At 34.9% G+C, this 16,835-nt stretch overlaps 1 protein-coding gene and 1 long non-coding RNA gene across 6 annotated transcripts in view; one reads left to right on the forward strand and one right to left on the reverse strand.

Moving 5' to 3' along the window:
* The first annotated feature begins 357 nt into the window (after positions 1-357).
* Positions 358-16,835, forward strand: part of LOC143252105 (uncharacterized) — a 37,917-nt gene continuing 21,439 nt past the window's right edge. The window contains exons 1-3 of one of the 5 annotated variants that reach the window (XM_076503755.1): positions 358-501; positions 4,410-4,495; positions 9,106-9,846. In XM_076503755.1, coding sequence (XP_076359870.1) covers positions 9,114-9,846 — 733 coding nt within the window. In that variant the 5' untranslated portion in view covers positions 358-501; positions 4,410-4,495; positions 9,106-9,113. Of the gene's footprint in view, positions 502-532; positions 1,212-4,409; positions 4,496-8,142; positions 8,712-9,105; positions 9,847-16,835 lie in introns of those variants that run through there. The other 4 variants (XM_076503765.1, XM_076503744.1, XM_076503775.1 and 1 more) reach the window with 4 other exon arrangements.
* LOC143252119 (uncharacterized) lies at positions 3,070-15,296 on the reverse strand. Its single transcript, XR_013028840.1, has 2 exons — positions 14,898-15,296; positions 3,070-3,894 (listed from the first exon to the last, which is right to left on the reverse strand). It is a non-coding gene; the product is annotated as an uncharacterized LOC143252119 (long non-coding RNA).

Genomic DNA, 16,835 nt, shown 5'->3' on the forward strand with positions numbered 1-16,835 from the left:
TGTCACGTGGATCTATTTGCATTTGGGAATAAAACTGTGGCACTTCTAGATTTTATAAGTTAAAAAATATATATATATATATGGACACATACACACTTTTTTTAGAGGTTACTTAAATCATATTGACTTTTAACATTTTTCTCATCGTGGTTACACGTCCTTCCCTAGCTCATAAACGTCATCATCATATTGGTGAAAATACACACACGTTCTTCCCTAGCCCGTAAACGTCATCATATTGGTGAAAACACAACGTGCTCAGACAGGATGGCTTCAGAGACGCGCTCATTGGCTATCCTGCTATGCTAGTGGCGTGATGTCACGGAGATAAACAAACTTACTCTGTACACTGCTGAGCAAAGTACGTTAAGCGTGTGTAGCGTGAACTTCGGGCGAAAAGTTGTATAGACTGGAAGGCTAATCACCTACAACAACTAAGGCAACACATCGCCAAAGGCAGAGTTTGACAACTTTTGTTTTATTATTACTAAGAAATGGCAGGTAGGAAGACTTGAGTTTCTTTAGCGATAGGAAGGTGAAAAGCTATAAAAAACGGGTTGTTTGGAATTTTTAACATGAGTATTGTGTCAACCGAATGCTTTTTATCCACTTTAGTGCTACAACCCTGGTTGGAAAATGATTTGATATTTGCGTCATTTTCACTTAAAAGCAATAAACCTCTTATGAAATATTAGAGTAATATAACACGCTATACTGAGTAAATTACTCATACGTAAAATAACTGTAAAAGCAAGGTATTGTGTGTGTATTTGTAAGAAGTAAAGAAAATCGGTAACAAAATTAGTAAATTATGAAAAGGTGAAGCGGTAATAATAATTTTTAGCATATAACTAACTGTAACGCGTCTATCAAGAAACAATCAGGAATTTCCAAAACAAATGTTGTTGTGGTTAGTAGCCTAAACGCTCACATGAATCTAATCATTCGTCAGTTTCTCTAAGGTTACGAAGACCCAGGATCGAATCCTGGTCGCTACTACCACACAAATAGCTCTTCCTGGAATTTCTCCGAAGACGTTAGCAGATTAGTAGTCGAAACGTAGGATACAACCTATATGGCTATCTGTATGTATCAATTAAAGATATATTAATATTAGTAAGTAATTAGCAATTACAGTCAGGTGACCGTATAGGCTAACCACGATAACGTTTGATATTCCATCGACACAACCTTACAGCAGTTACGGTAACGTAAGTAAATTTGTTTTAGTCGATTTTACTTGGTCCAAGTTAGGTTAATCTCCGACATAAATTCAAGTTCTAAATTTAACTTCACTTAAAATTTGGATAAAGTTGCGCCTATGGTAAGAAATGAATTAAAAACAACCATTATTTAGTGTGTTTTTTGTTGTTCTTTTTAACTTTGCCTAATATTATCGCACTTACATAAAAAAAAACAATAAAAAGTTCGACAGAACTCACTTTCTTTCTTTATGTATTTTGTAGTTTTGAAAGTATAAAAATTACATATTTGTGTAACAGTCATAATTCTATTACAAGCAATCTTATGGTTAGAAATATTGGTTTCAAGGCCATGGAAGTTGTAAAAAAACTTGTTAAATGTGAAATTGTTATCCGTTATTGTTATTGAGTAAGAGCCAAATTTTGTATTTTTTTTTCAGTTACAGGATGCAATAAGTTTGTCTAAGTGATAAAAAATTGTTAATATTACGCTATTGATTTGGTGTAATATTTTCTTATACGTTTAAGGTTAATCATTAACTTTTTCACACATTCAAATTGAAGCAAATTTGTCCATTTACTCTTGTTTCTGTTTTTTGTTTGTACTTTGACAAACTCATTTTGTTACGTTTCAATGCATTTATATCAGTTTCCTTTTGACTATTAGTGGTTTGAAAAATTCTCTCAAAATAATATGTGACTTTTGTGGTATAGTTCATGTGGTTTTCGGGAACAGTTTAACAAAAAACAGACTGCAAATACCTGGAAAATTGCTCGAAACATCTACCTAGCATAAATAACCATATTTAAAATCAGTGTCTGCTAAATACGGAAAAAAGTATTTATACTAGAACAAATAATTGAAAATACCTGTATGATTATCAGACACGCTAATCAGAAGACTTGACACTTAACATTCTGCTGTTTGTGTATGTATGTATATATTAAGGAACTGCACGTTTAGTCACGTTTTTACTACGTTGTAATATAGCTTAGAGCAGTGTGCTTCTAAAACAAACAGTGAGGTTATAGAGATTTGACTTAAATGGCCTGCTCCTGTCTGTTTCAAGCATAGGTCGACGTTTAAGCAGGAAATGTTTACGTAGCGAATAGTATTCCTATAAAATGAAGTTCCACCACCATATCATCACAACATTTTATCAGTAAATTAAGATATCACGTACATAAGTTGACCGTTGACTCGTGAGCGAATCAAACCTGTTGTGGCTGGTAAATGTGCATCGCCATCTCAATGAATTACGTTTCTCCTAAAGGAACGTCTTAATACCACTAACCTAATTTTTCATAGTCTTTCCCAATTAATATATCTTCACCATTTATTTCACTACTTAACTCTATTACATATTTCACTTTCGATTTATTTTACAAAGTACTGTTTATCATATCTTAAGTACCTATGCTAAAACACATGCATGCTTAAGTAGTTTTGTTACTGTGCACCCAACTGTAAAATGTCACGCATTCATACTACGTTCACGTGTAGCACACATACAATGCATTGCACTTAACCCTATCAGTATGCAAACTCAGTTCTGGTTTAGCTTGGCATGCATTGCGATCGCCTCCACTACGTTTTGGCAAAACTTTACTTCAGCTTGTTGCTTGCTCTGTGTTTAAGTCTAAATATAGATGGTTGCTAAAGGACCACATTCTATAGGTTTCGTATTGTTGGGAGTTTCCTCGTGCTACACGGGCCTGTAAAAATGAGGTTCTCTGACAGCAGCCATATGGCGTCACTCTAACCCTGGAACATTGTATTGTGGCACAAATTTTCTTTTGTTGTCATTCTTTCACTCTACAACTGATATACATGATTGGCGTTCAACAACAACTAAAGATAACAGTGCACCTTACGTGATTTCTTTTAATTCCACAATATCTGGTCACTACTTAAGTATAGAGTTTTTATAAATATACTACAATTTTCGCTATAACAAATCCAAACTAAACTATTACTTTCAGTATAGCTACATTTTTTTTAGATGTAGTGATATAAAAAATGTGAAATTGTGTAGTTTCTCACGAGCTTCTCAAATTTTTGTTTTTCTTCGTACTTTTTAGGGTAGAGTTGATGAATAATATTACACTGGGCTTATGTCATTATAGAAACTGTAATACCTCAGTAGTAAGCTATGTATAGGGATTAAGAAAAATATAATAATTAAAAATGACATTAATTTAACATTAGGCTGATAGTAGAGAGAGTTAGGTTTAAACGTGGACGTTCGATATATAACCAATGTTTTTTGTTAGAAAGTTATGTATGCTCTTTCAATCAGTTATTATTAGTATTTAAATACGTTTCCATGGGTTTTATTGTTTTATAGAATAAATTATATAGTCGTTTTACGGTAATACTTTGAGCTCTAAACCACTAGATATCGTGGCCAGGTCCAAACTGCTTTACACAGGTGTATGTATGGTACGTCAGGTAGTGCCACTAAAACTGGTCGTCCTGGTTGAGTCATCGCTCGCGGTGCCACTATGCTGTTCTATCAACTGTCTCACGTTCACCGCTCTTTCTTCTTAAGGAGGTGATGTCATTATCCAGAACCTTTGGCGTTTCGCAAACAAATGGCGGGGTCAAAAGCAGGATACCACTCTCCACACGGAAAAACAGTGGTTTCTGATTATGAGGGTCTTTGACACTTTTCCCGTTGCTTTTCCTAATCTACCACGACAGTCAACACAAGTTTGTTGTAAGCTTACAAAAACACACATTATATAATTGTACACATTGCATGTGCAGTTTTTATAATTTGTAAAGAGAGCCCATTAATTTGCAGAGTTTGCGTCAATAACATTTTAGGCAGGATAAACAGTTAATTCCAGCTAATGTAGTTCAAAGAACATTTTAGTCTAAAAGAATAATTACTAGTGGAGTGGACATGATGCTGTACGAGTACAGTAGCAGGAATCAATTAGTTGTGTACGATTTGCTTTACATTATTATGAAAACATTTATAATATATTTTCCTACCAGGCAAATGTTTTGTCATACGTTGTTAATTTCTGTACAATAGTGGTGATTCACCCTTGTTCAAAATCAACGTAAGACCTTGTTTGGGTTTGGACAAAAACACTTAAACACCGATTGACATATAAATATATCTATAATTAATGACTGCAGGTTTTTGGAATAGTTTATCACATACGTTTGTATCTCTTTCTTTCTTTCCATAAAAGGTTAGAAAATATTGGATTCGACCAACTGGTCTTTTTCCGAAGCAAGACAGACAAAAGAGGCCTAATTATTTTCGAAGCACCAACAGGTATGAATAAGTACATAGTTTTCAAGGTTAACTTAAAAATCCAGAAAACGATTCATTCCAAAAAAAGTAAAAATAACAATCTCGAGTATGTCATATAGTTTACACTACATGTCACTAAAATAGAGAAGTCTGTTTTGAAATTTAATAATTGATAAATATTTTCAACTCGAAATAATGTCTTGTTTGGGATTCATTCACCGATTTTTTTTTGTCTTTTTTTTCTTAATGAGGACAGTTAAATACTTAAAATATTTTCACAACTTGAAGCTATTTGAGCTGGTTATAAAATAACTAAAGCTTCCCGTGCAAGAATAAAACCACACGTAGCATGTGGCGATTTGTGCAGTGTACAATAAGCTTCCAATTCTGTGAATAGTGTCGATAAATGGTAGCACACAGCCCTCCATGTTAAAATGTTAGCCTAAAAGGAAGTGATGTAGACAATATAACAGGAGTCTAGTGGTTTTTCGCTTGACATGTTATGCGTATACCGTTTCGCGGAGAATTTCAGGTCATCCCTAATTAGGATTGTCTGTCTATATTTGAATTTTTGTAGAATAGTTAAAACTGTTGCTTTCTGCTGTCGTGAGTCATCGTTTTACACCTTGCCTAGCCTGCCGTCAGAAGTGGACAGAATAGTCTGTATCAAGTGTACAGGAAGTTAACCCCTCCTCTATAACCTTGCTTTGGTTAAGTGTGTGTGTATACTTGCTTTGTACTTTCAGTTCTCTGATAGGTCTATGCTCTTTTTATTACGCTGTTTAAATTCTGCGGTGCTTGCTGACCTATAACTAACTGTATCATATATATGTAAAAATAGACTTGTAAGTTATAGGTGTAACAGATCTTACATCATTCAAGTAGTGTACGATGTTGCATTACATTATTATTCAACCAGAATCGAGCTTGTGATCACGTTCCTGTTATGTATTGGTACTTTCGCTGATCCAGTTTCTATGACGTATTCTACTTAATTATGGCTAACGTCACCTCAAAGAATGTATATAACACATGCACAACTCACCCCACAACTTAGGTGACGTTTGACTACTTGGTTTACCCAATGAACACGTGTTCGTCACGTTGAGTTTGATGTCTTGGTGCCTTAGAAAACAAGAAATAAAGTGCAGTACATTTAATTATTTATAATTTGTAAATATTACTACTTCCTTTGGAACTATAAGTGGATAATATTAAACAAAACTTCTTGATGTCATTTGACATTACTATGAATATTTATCGAATTAAAAACACCCACACAGTTTCAGATAAAAATACCTGTCAATTTATACGACCCCATTCCAGTTTATTGTGTAAACAAACAATGGCTCAAAACCAACAAATATGATTGAGTCTGAACTTTTTATAGATTTAATGAAACAATCTTAAAAGTAATAACTCTGTCTTCTACATAGGATTGATAGTACCTTATATTAAAATAAATTTGAACATACAAATCAGTAAAGCACGTGATAATTAAGGTATAATGGAATCTATCACAATACGTTTAGACGTTGTTTTGCGATTCACGGGTGTTATATTAGTGCAATAAAAATTTGATCGGTTTTTGGGAAAGGAATGTAACAGCCTATTCCTATACAAAATATTCATACACTCATACCATAATCACGTGCTCAGATCGGGGATTTAGAATTTCCAAGATGGAGATATGGTGTATCCCCTGCACTTAATAGCACTGGGAAATAAAGAAATATGGATAAGCTTGGGAAACAAGAAATACCCACAAAGAGACCTGCAACACTCCACATACCAGCCATGTGCAATATTTAATAATAGGTGAGAATCTACAAGAATAAAGGTCAGATGCAAAAACCCGCATGCTCCAGGAAACTGTATCCAAAATAGCTAAGAAAATCTTCGTTTGTAAATGAGGCCAATGGGGTATGGATTCACCAAAATAAGACTTCCGGTTATATCTCACCTTTAACTGTAGCATACCTCCTCAAGCACCTGGAGAATAAAACTGGTATTCATGTTATTTCATACACATACAGGTCAAGTTTCCGTACATAGAACTTATGGGTTTCTATATGATCGGACTGTTGAAAATCGTGCTGAAAAATTTTAATACACACACCTATATATATATTAGTTTGATTATGGAAAGCAACAGGGAGGAGTGGTTTGCTTAGGAAATAATAGCCTCACCTCAGAGACATACGCTTTTGGGCTGTTGTCAAGATGTATGATTGTTGGATACAATATAACCGAACGTGGCAACAAGAATTATAATGACATTATGAGGCCACCAAATCATTTTCATCTGATGTACCGTTTAATTTTCCGTATCAACTTGTGTAATAATGTTCTTAACGAGACTCCATACACTTTTATGTATTTTTTGTATTTTAATTTTCTTTTGTTAATGTGTGATTACTTTAATTGCAGATTTAAATTTTAATTACGTGTTTTGCACGTATATTATTCCAGCTCAACTTTATAGCCTTCAGAAGTAACTGATAGATTTAATGGTTTTTTTTTTAATTTTGTTTTAACAATCTATTGGATAATGATCATTCCCTGTTTCAAAAAGGTGCTGTGGCTTAGTAGGTAGTTCACATCCCGTTGCAACAAAAACAATCAAAAAGTGTGTTTGGTGTGTTAAAAAAATTAACGGTCAAATTCTACTTTCCTATTAGTGTACCTGAAAAGTTGACACTGGGTGTTATTGTATGGTTACGTTCTCTCTAGTTTATCAGTTCAAAAGTAGGGACGTCTGGCGTGTATACGTATCCCTTACGTAGCTTTTAGCACATATCTGAAACGAAGCAAACCGACCTATGATAGTGTCCCCATCTGGTGACAGATATTAAAGTTACAGTATTGAAATATTTTATGAATTAAAAAAAAATAATGATGACAAAGAATATCACTAACAGCATGTATATTAAAATATTGTAAAGCTATTATCAGGGTTTACCAAACTAAAAACTTCACTAATGTAATAAGATATTTTGAAAATTGTGAAACTTATAGTTCATTGGGAAAAAAAAAATGATTTTACAAGATATGATCACAAATTTCACTTTATGAAATAATTAGTTTTTTAATTTTGTGTTGGTTGCTTAAGGATAACACGTTTTTTTCTTTGTATCTCTAAGGGAACAAACACGTCATGCGTTCTGTAATTGTACAACCCCCCTTTCTCTGTTTGAATTGCTTCCGTCATCCGAGCATATAGGCTAAAATTAAACTACTAAATGTTGCAACACGTGGCTTAGATAACTAACGTTCGATACTTATAATGCAAATCAATATGACTCGCTTGATAAGTTATTGAACAAAATAATAAAATGATGAACCATGAAAAAGTTAGCAAATGAATGACATTGCTTTCTTCGGTATAAGACGAATAAGAATATAACTGTAATTTATACTTTTGGATGTCACCAACCACTCGCTTTTCTTGTTTTATCAGAAGTATTTTCATTTGATGTGTGTGTAGGGTGAGTGGGTTAAGTAATTTTTGATGACATTTTTATCGTATCTCGCATGATTTCTAAATGTCATGGAGTTTTAACTATAGAAGTTATTATAGGTTATTCCTGTCCTGATTGTATTAATTTGTAACGTCTGGGCTCTGAGGGTATAGGTTAGAGTTCCATATTTCATCCATTTTATGAGGACTAAAGTAGATTTTCGTTTTAACCAGTTTGTCACCAAACACAGTAATGCGTGTAACAACGTGATTGGTCACGAACAAAATGGGCGCCGCATATTATGCTCATCATAGTCTCAGATTTCTCATATAACAATCTAAGAGACTTCTATAAATACCTACTTTAGATTTTTTATCGAGGTTTTACAAAGCTATTAAGACCTCCAGTTTAGCCAAAAATATCTTTCAAGTAGAGAACTGGCGAATAGTGTAACAGCCAAATGTTCTACTATTTATTCTGATTCTGACGTCAGAAGGGTTAACTCATCAATGATTGAAGTCGTTGTGAAGACTTGCAAACCAGAATGTCGCATTTTAATATGAGGAATGAAGAAACAGTATGACGTTTTACTAACTTCAGCACGTGATTTCTATCAACACAACTCATCACGCCAGGCTGAAACTATTGCCTTCAGAGAAGCTGCCATTCATTAATATTCATTGGTATTGTTTTGAAAATGAGGGGAAACAAGTGATTCAAAACAATTTTTAAAAATTAAGAATGATGTAAGGATCGCCAAAAGTTACAGAAGCAAGGTAAAGATGAATGCAGAAAACCATACAAAACTCACTGTATTAGTAACCACTGGTTCAATGTTACAAGCTTATGGGAATTAGCCATTGTAAGACTTCATAGCATTATCCAGTGTAAATGCTTTTATACAAACCTGAATTCATGCAAATGAAATAAATTCAACATTTAGTTGTAAATAAAAGTTTTTCTACAAAAGATATGGCTACTTCTGTGTGTATTTTTATATGGTTTTGTATATTCATCCCTATCTTGTTTCTGTACCTTTTAGCATTGCCATCTCTACATTGTCCATATTTATTTCAAAATTTGTTTTTATTGTTCGTATGTGTACGTATGTATTTTCGCTATCGTTGATCAAATAATAATTTTTATATATCGTTGTCTTGTATTCAACAGATGCATCAATGGACGATCAAGAAGCTCTGCCATCCGATGAATATCCTCCTGTTTTTGAGGAAGAATGCTCTTCGGTAGCTAGTCAGGATCGGCCAGTGCGGTCACGTCTTCAGGAATCCATGGACAGTGGCTACGAGGCTTCACCGGCCAGTAATAGCTGTCAGGAAATATTCAATTTCACAATGGATGATTCTACAGAGTCATATCTTCCTGATACCCGTCCGTGTCAGACTGTTGTAGATGACCAGTGGTCAGATATTGGAAACCATGGCGACTCTATTTCCCATGGACTTGGGCTTTGTGAACAAGATAGCCAAACTTGTGTTTGTGGTTATGGGAAAGATCAAACTAATTTTTCCTTGTTTTCCTATAGTTCCCATGTTATCAGCAGAGAGGACCAGGAGTCTCCTAATTCTTTAAGCCATTCTGTTCCGATCGTTGTGCGTCCAAATACTTCTGGAAGTGATCCAACCAGGGACATTTTCTGGTCATCTGAAATAGTCATACGACCTGGTTCCTATCCACGTGATCGCAGTCCACGTCTTCAGTTACTTCCTTATTTTGGTCCGCCTGCATCGTCTCCTCGTCCGCTTCAGTCTGGTAATCATCAGTGTGATTGGACTATTGGTGAAGGTCCGAATCCTCAAAGTGGAAACCAAACTATTTCGGTTGCAACTCAGACAAGCTTTGAGATTCTACCTTACGAGGATCACTTATTTGGATCTGCTGGATCCTCGAATGGTAAGAATATGTTTCTTTATATTGCGTAAAGAACGGAAAATGTTTAATGTTGTTTTATTCCTTTGAATAAGAGGCCCGGCATGGCCAATTAAGGCGTTCCACTCGTAATCCGGAGGTCGCGGGTTCGAATCCCAGTCACCCCAAACATGCTCGCCCTTTCAGCCGCGGGGGCGTTATAATGTTACGATATAATGTGCGTTGGTAAAAGAGTAGTTCCAAGAGTTAACGGTGGGTAGTGATAACTAGCTGCCTTCCCTCTAGTCTTACACTGCTAAATTGGGGCGGCTAACGCAGATAGCCCTCGAGTAGCATTGCGCGAAATTCAAAACAAAAACCTGTTAATAAGAAGGTAGACTAAGATACATCTTACTCAAACCTTTGGAAACGTAAGGATCATAATGCGTTACTAAAGAAAAAACTGAAGCGTCTAATGAATGTCAAACGGATTTTTACCTTAAAACTGATAACTTTTAGTTAAACTTTGATGAAAAGGGGTTTAAGTTAATATTTACTGATAATTATGATGATTCTAATTATGCTTCTATTTCTGTTAATTTTTGGATTTTTTATGTATTCCTTTGATATCGATGAAAATTAGAAATATTATATTTACTTATTTGAATCTTCCATGCATGTATTTTATACATTATTGAGTTGTATTAACAAATGGACTCAAATTCATTTTTCAGTCCCTTTTATGGATTCAATATACCAAATTTTAAGTTAGCGTTTAGGTTATAAAATACGATTGATGCAAGAAAAAATTATCCATTGTTTAAAGGGATCATTTATATTCGATTATAATGTAGATCTTGAATGGTTGATTAGTATTACGTGAATTGTAATTAGTATTACGTGAATTGTAATTAACAGTCTTTTAAATTACGAATGTAAAATAGTATTTAACATAAAGCTGTAAAATCCGCTTTTCCACATATTAGTACTTCATTTACTAAAAGGTAAAGGGTTTTGTTCGTTTGTTCTTATGCGCAAAGCTACACAACGAGTTATCTATGATTTCTTACCTCGGGTATCAAATCCCGATTTTTAGCGTTATATAAGCCCTCAGATTTCGTTTAGCCTCGAGAGTGCTGAAGCGAAAAAAAAAAAAAAAAAATCAGATGTTTTCTGTTTCCAGTTAATATTAAGCCTTTTGTTTTGGTATAAAACGAATGTCAACAGTGTGTTCCGAGTAAGTGTTTTTGCACGTAATTTTATGAACCTAAAAAAAGACAATGAATCATATGGTCAGGAAGGCCTTACTGGTTATTACTGTAGTCGTAGTTTTATCTCGGTCTTGGCTTCTAGCCACTTCAAATCACAATATACGTGTTACCATCAAGCGGTATCTGATTTGTTAAAATGGCTTCCTGCCAAGATTTTAAATTCACGTGCATCGTATGCCACGATTAAGGTTTATGTTGAACGTCCAACCTGTAGCGTAGTTGCCCGGGCTGGAACAATTGTTTGGTAGAGCCTAGGCTTCCACGTGTTTTTACCAGACCAGCAGGACTAAACTGAGTCATGCAAAAGCAGTAACAATAACCTACTAACCCATCATGACCAATACGAAATAAGGCTATGGACCCTAACTGTTCTTCTTTACTCACACTTTCACGGTTAGAATGTTTTGAGTCAGCACCACAGTTGTCATGCAGGTGTTCAGGGTCAGTTTTTGTGAGTCGAACTGAGACTACTACAGACTGTAAACCGTAATGCACTGGTAACCACGGTAACCTGACGTCACCTTCTGCATGTTATTGTAATATAATGATAATCGCCGAGTCTTGTCGTCGTCTATTTGAAAATTGCTTTCCTTCTTTGCAGTTTTATTTCGTTTCTAGAGGTAGATCTTTTTCAGTGTTTGATGATGCGCAGAACAAAAAATAGCTGCAAACTTAAGAAGTAATTTTATACACTTACCTGCCTCCAAACTCCTGGTGTAGAAAAAGAAAAAACACTGCACAAATAGTTTTAGCTTTTTCTAGTTACCTAAGTTATTATTCCTAGAATTCTTTAATATTACGTGTGTTTTTTTTCAAAACATTTATTTTCCCAGAAATATTTAAGTGCTTCATAAAGTTTCTGCTTCGTTATTAAAGATGAATGAGAAAAGCCACAAAAAAAAAATGTATCAATTTTCTGGCCCATTTTCATTGTTTGAGTTTGCTTAGTTTGACGTCGAACAGAAAACTACGCAATGAGCTATCTATGTTGTGCCAACCACAGGTATCGAAGCCCAGCTTTTAGCGTTATCAACCTTCAGATTCGTCGCTGAGTTACTGAGGGGAGGCCTTATTGTTTAACAGTTGAGTTACTGAGGGGAGGCCTTATTGTTTAACAGTACACACGCATATTTTGTGCTTTTAATTAAATTTATTTAAAAAGAAATTATCATAAAGATTTTTTCTAATAAACGAAAATTCAAACATAAATTTGTATATGCACACAAGAATATTGACAGAACATGAATGTCTACCACAGTACGTACCGTGTCAAAAATTATAGCTGTCTTACAGCCTATGTGGAACCTTGGCACAAAGCCCAATAGCAGTTTAGCTGTGTTTATCTGTATCCGTTTCCACGTAATGTTCTACATTCAGAAACTGTTACAGAAATCTGTTTTTAAGAAATACACATGCATAGAGAACATTCACAAATAATGTAAAAGATGATTGAAATACAGAAAACTGTACAACTTGAGAGTAAGTGTACTTGTGATAGTTTCCCACTGCAGTAGAAGAGAAACTTTTAAAAGTTTTTCTTCATCTACTAGCAAATATACGCGCATGTAATTTATACGCGCGCGCACTGAGCAGTAACACACCATGAGGAAAGAGGTTGTGCCCCTCCCCCTGCTCAGCTGTTTGGTACAAGTTTTCTCCACAACATGGCCGCAGGCGTCCCGGGCTTTGATGGGGGTAAGAAGGGGTGGAATATCCCGCTAGTCTACAGGACCTCGTCTTACTGTTTGTAAATACAGCGAGTAACGAATACAGAAGCAACAAAGTTTAACGTTCGTTACAAACTCAGCGAATGTGAATTTTCTGTGTTATACAGAAACTACATTTAAATTAATGGTTACTTTATTACCATTATTTTTCATATTTAGTTCGTTTTTCACTGAGACGCTTAATCGCATTGTACATCAACTACTTTGGATTGCGCGGTAATACTGTCTTTTATTTCACGTAAAAGTAATGTAGAATAGATATTACGAAATATTTTTCCGACGGCCTTATCAAAACTCAAGAGTGGCAATCAAGTGACTTGTTCAGGCGTGTTTTTTCTAATTAAATATACCATCGTTAAACTGTCATTATCGTTTTAATATATTTTTCAGAATCAATTAAAGAACAAAATAACTATTTTACTCGCAAAATCTAAGAGAAGTTTAAATGAATGGAGATAGCACAAATCGAAAATGGATACACAAAATAACTTCATGTTCATTTCACCGTGAACACATGGACTTGTGCACGTAGCAAATATCCGTCACTACAAACTTGTAGTTTCATGCGCAATGCACATGTACAGTCAGAGAACAGATAATTTGCGCTTTTCCAAGAACTAGCTTTAATACCTTAACTACGAGATCCACAGTTCATGTTCGAGCATCAGATATATATATGTTTCAAATCGATAATCCTATTTTAAATTGCCTCATTTATACCACATATCTTGTTTGTTTATGTTAACTATGTTATAATCTTTCAAACAGACTGCTCATGGACATGACGAATTCTTTGGAATAAAATATATTGGATGATTTATAATTTTTCATCACAATAAACAAAGGAAACGTTGTTAATGATTTTGTACAGAATACTATACGCACTGTCTCAGCCGTTTCGAACTAGTAAAACGGTAATTATGCACATACGATTCTACAATTTATGATTACACACAGTTGCAACCTGAATTTTAAGAGCATTGTTGCCTACGGGTATCACCAGGCGACGCCAAGGCCACTGTTGGCGCCGCCACTGGCCGGGCAATCGGGGACTTTGGCCTTTCGAGAGCCTATCTGAAGTCAAGGTGATGTAACACGTAAAGTTTTTACTTTTGAACGCTCGAAGACTCGGTTGTTGTCTGATTGCTATCAAGGAAATCTTTTTTTTTCTTTCTGTTTTTTTTTAGTCTATGTATATGATGTCGTTTATCAGCAATAAAAAAAAAAACTCAAAATCAAGTTGTCTGGTTTACTAAAGTAGATAACTTCTTTATCAGGCTTCACTTCCAACAATTTAATTGTATGGAAATGAAGAAAGGGAGAACATTTTCCAAGATTAATGTATTACCAAGAACATTAATAATATAATTATCTGTCTCTTGTTAAAATTAAAGAAAGGTCCACATTCAAGACCAGCTTTGACCTGTTACCATTGATGCTGTGTAGACCTTGAAGTGCACTTTTTTTGTGGTTTTATCTCAAATTGTACTGATAAATAAAAACCAAATAACTCGTGAGAACAGACGAAACTAACTAATCCAAAACAAGAAAGGTGGGGGAGAATTTACAGATAATCATTAAATCTGGTGGTAAACTATTTAAACTATTTAAAATGATTATATGTAGAAGTTACAACTTAGAGTTGTATCCAGAAGCCATAACATAACAATAGTGTTTTTATAAATTGCCCATATATGGATGAAATCCCACCCAACTTTTGGAACATCGTCATCTTGTTAATTTGGCAGGAGCTTACTACAAATTTGACTGCTGCATTATGGGGTGTTGAGTTATATTTTTTCTATACTTTTTTAAAAGCTATACCTCCATGCCACCAGTGAAAAAACAACAAACTAATGATCAATGTATATCTAGTTTTACCATAAGAGTCAATACCGTTTACTCTTTGTACCATAAATGCTGATACCAAACGCTGTACTAAGTAAAATGTTCATTAAATCTCCTACGCTTTCATTAACTTTCTCACACTTTTATTTACTTTTCCCACTTCATTGAACTTCTTAATCATTAAGTTTTACACTTTCATTTACTTTCGTACACTTTCATTGAGTTTTAATATTGTCATTAGGTTTCTTACCTTTCATTAAGTTTCCTACATTTTCGTCACTTTCCTTACACGTTCATTTATTTTTCTACACTTTTGAACTTTCTCTTTTTTCACGAAGTTCCCTACGATTATATTAATTTTCTTACACTTTCACATAATTTTCTGTCCCTCACTGGGACAGCGATAAGTCTACGGATTTAAAACGATAAAATCAGGGGTTTTACACACATGTTCTAACCCTATCGTCAAAAATAATAAAACACAAAATAAAGTCCAAACAGAACTCAGTTGGGCGTGGCCAACTGTGTGGCGTGCTCGAACTATAAACCCGATGGCTCACATTGTTTGCGATTTGTTACTGTGAAAAAGCGCTTCGTGCTGTAAGGCCACGGGTGCGCGAAATGATTGACGATGGGTGCTGTCGAGTATCTGTCCACCTACTCTCTAGATCGAAATCAGTGACGTTATATACAGATGAATCTCAGGTAGCGTTGCATAAGCATTGCAAAACAAACCTAATATAACCCTTTTTTTCTTTAACTGAGTGCTCCAAGAAGGTACATATTTTAACAAATTTTACAATAGAACTTGTACTTTTTTATTATAATGTTTAATACAACCCTCACGTTAAGTTTAGATTTCCTGTGTTAGCACATTTTTCTTTGATTTAAAACTGTCAACAGTACTTTAGTCTTACAGAAAAATTTCCAACTCGTTAAATAGCCGCTAAAGGTGCTTTAATTGTTAATAATACGTAATTCCAGTGTTTTAACGTTAACACTTCTCTTCATTGTTTTGGTAGTGCCTGACATGGCAAGGTGATTAATGTGCTCAACTCGTAATCTGAGGGTCGCGGGTTCGAATCCCTGTTGCACCAAACATGCTCGCCCTTTCAGCCGTGGTGGCGTTACAATGTTACAGTCATTTCCGCTATTCCTTGTTAGAAGAGTAGCCCAAGAGTTGGCAGTTGGTGGTGATGACTAGCTGCCTTCCCTCTAATCTTACAATGGTAAATTAGGGACGGCTAATGCAAATATCCCTGGTGTAGCTGTACACGAAATTAGAAAAAACAAAAACAAAACTTTTGGTAATGTGCCATTTTTTGGTTTTTAATTTTGGAATTATAATTCGTGAATAAAACCATTAAATTAAGCTTCTTTCCATCCCGTGGGTCAGAGGTAAGTCTGAAGGCTCACACGTTAACATTTATTATGAGTACCGCACAGATGACCCTTTGTGTAGCATTGCGCTTAGCAACATCAACAAAAACAAAAATCCATTAAATTAAGCTTTACGTAAAGCCATACAGGCCCGGCATAGCCAGGTGGGTTAAGGCGTGCGACTCGTAATCTGAGGGTCGCGGGTTCGCATCCCCGTTGCACTAAACATGCTTAACCTTTCAGCCGTGGAGGCGTTATAACGTGACGGTCAATCCCATTATTGGTTGGTAAAAGAGTAGCCTAAGAGTTGGCGGTGGGTGGTAATGACTAGTTGCCTTCCCTCTAGTCTTACACTGCTAAATTAGGGACGGCTAGCGCAGATAGTACTCGAGTAGCTTTGCGCGAAATTCAAAAAATACACAAAGCCATGCACAATCAGAGGAAAGTAACCTATTTCCCCAAACGAACAGTGAACAAAATATAAAGAAAAACAATTAACATGCGAGTGTTTTAATAGACATTCTTGGTTTTTTTAAATATGTGATATTTGGAATAAAATAAGGAGAAATAATGCTATTTATGTTTATAAAGGAAGGTGTATCGTGTTCTCGAGAAATAACGGTAGAGACTGTAATGGAATCACACTGATAAGATATCCGACAAATTAGTCTTAACCCTTATTAAGAAGGGTAAAATTATATTTGCCAAACATGAAACACAAATCTCTTAAACATCTGATATTTTGAAACACAACTTTCATTTTTTATTATTATACTTTTAAATCAATGTTGAACCAACGTAAGCTCTA

This window comes from Tachypleus tridentatus, chromosome 1 (assembly GCF_004210375.1).
Source record: "Tachypleus tridentatus isolate NWPU-2018 chromosome 1, ASM421037v1, whole genome shotgun sequence".
Classification (NCBI taxonomy): Eukaryota; Metazoa; Arthropoda; class Merostomata; order Xiphosura; family Limulidae; genus Tachypleus; species Tachypleus tridentatus.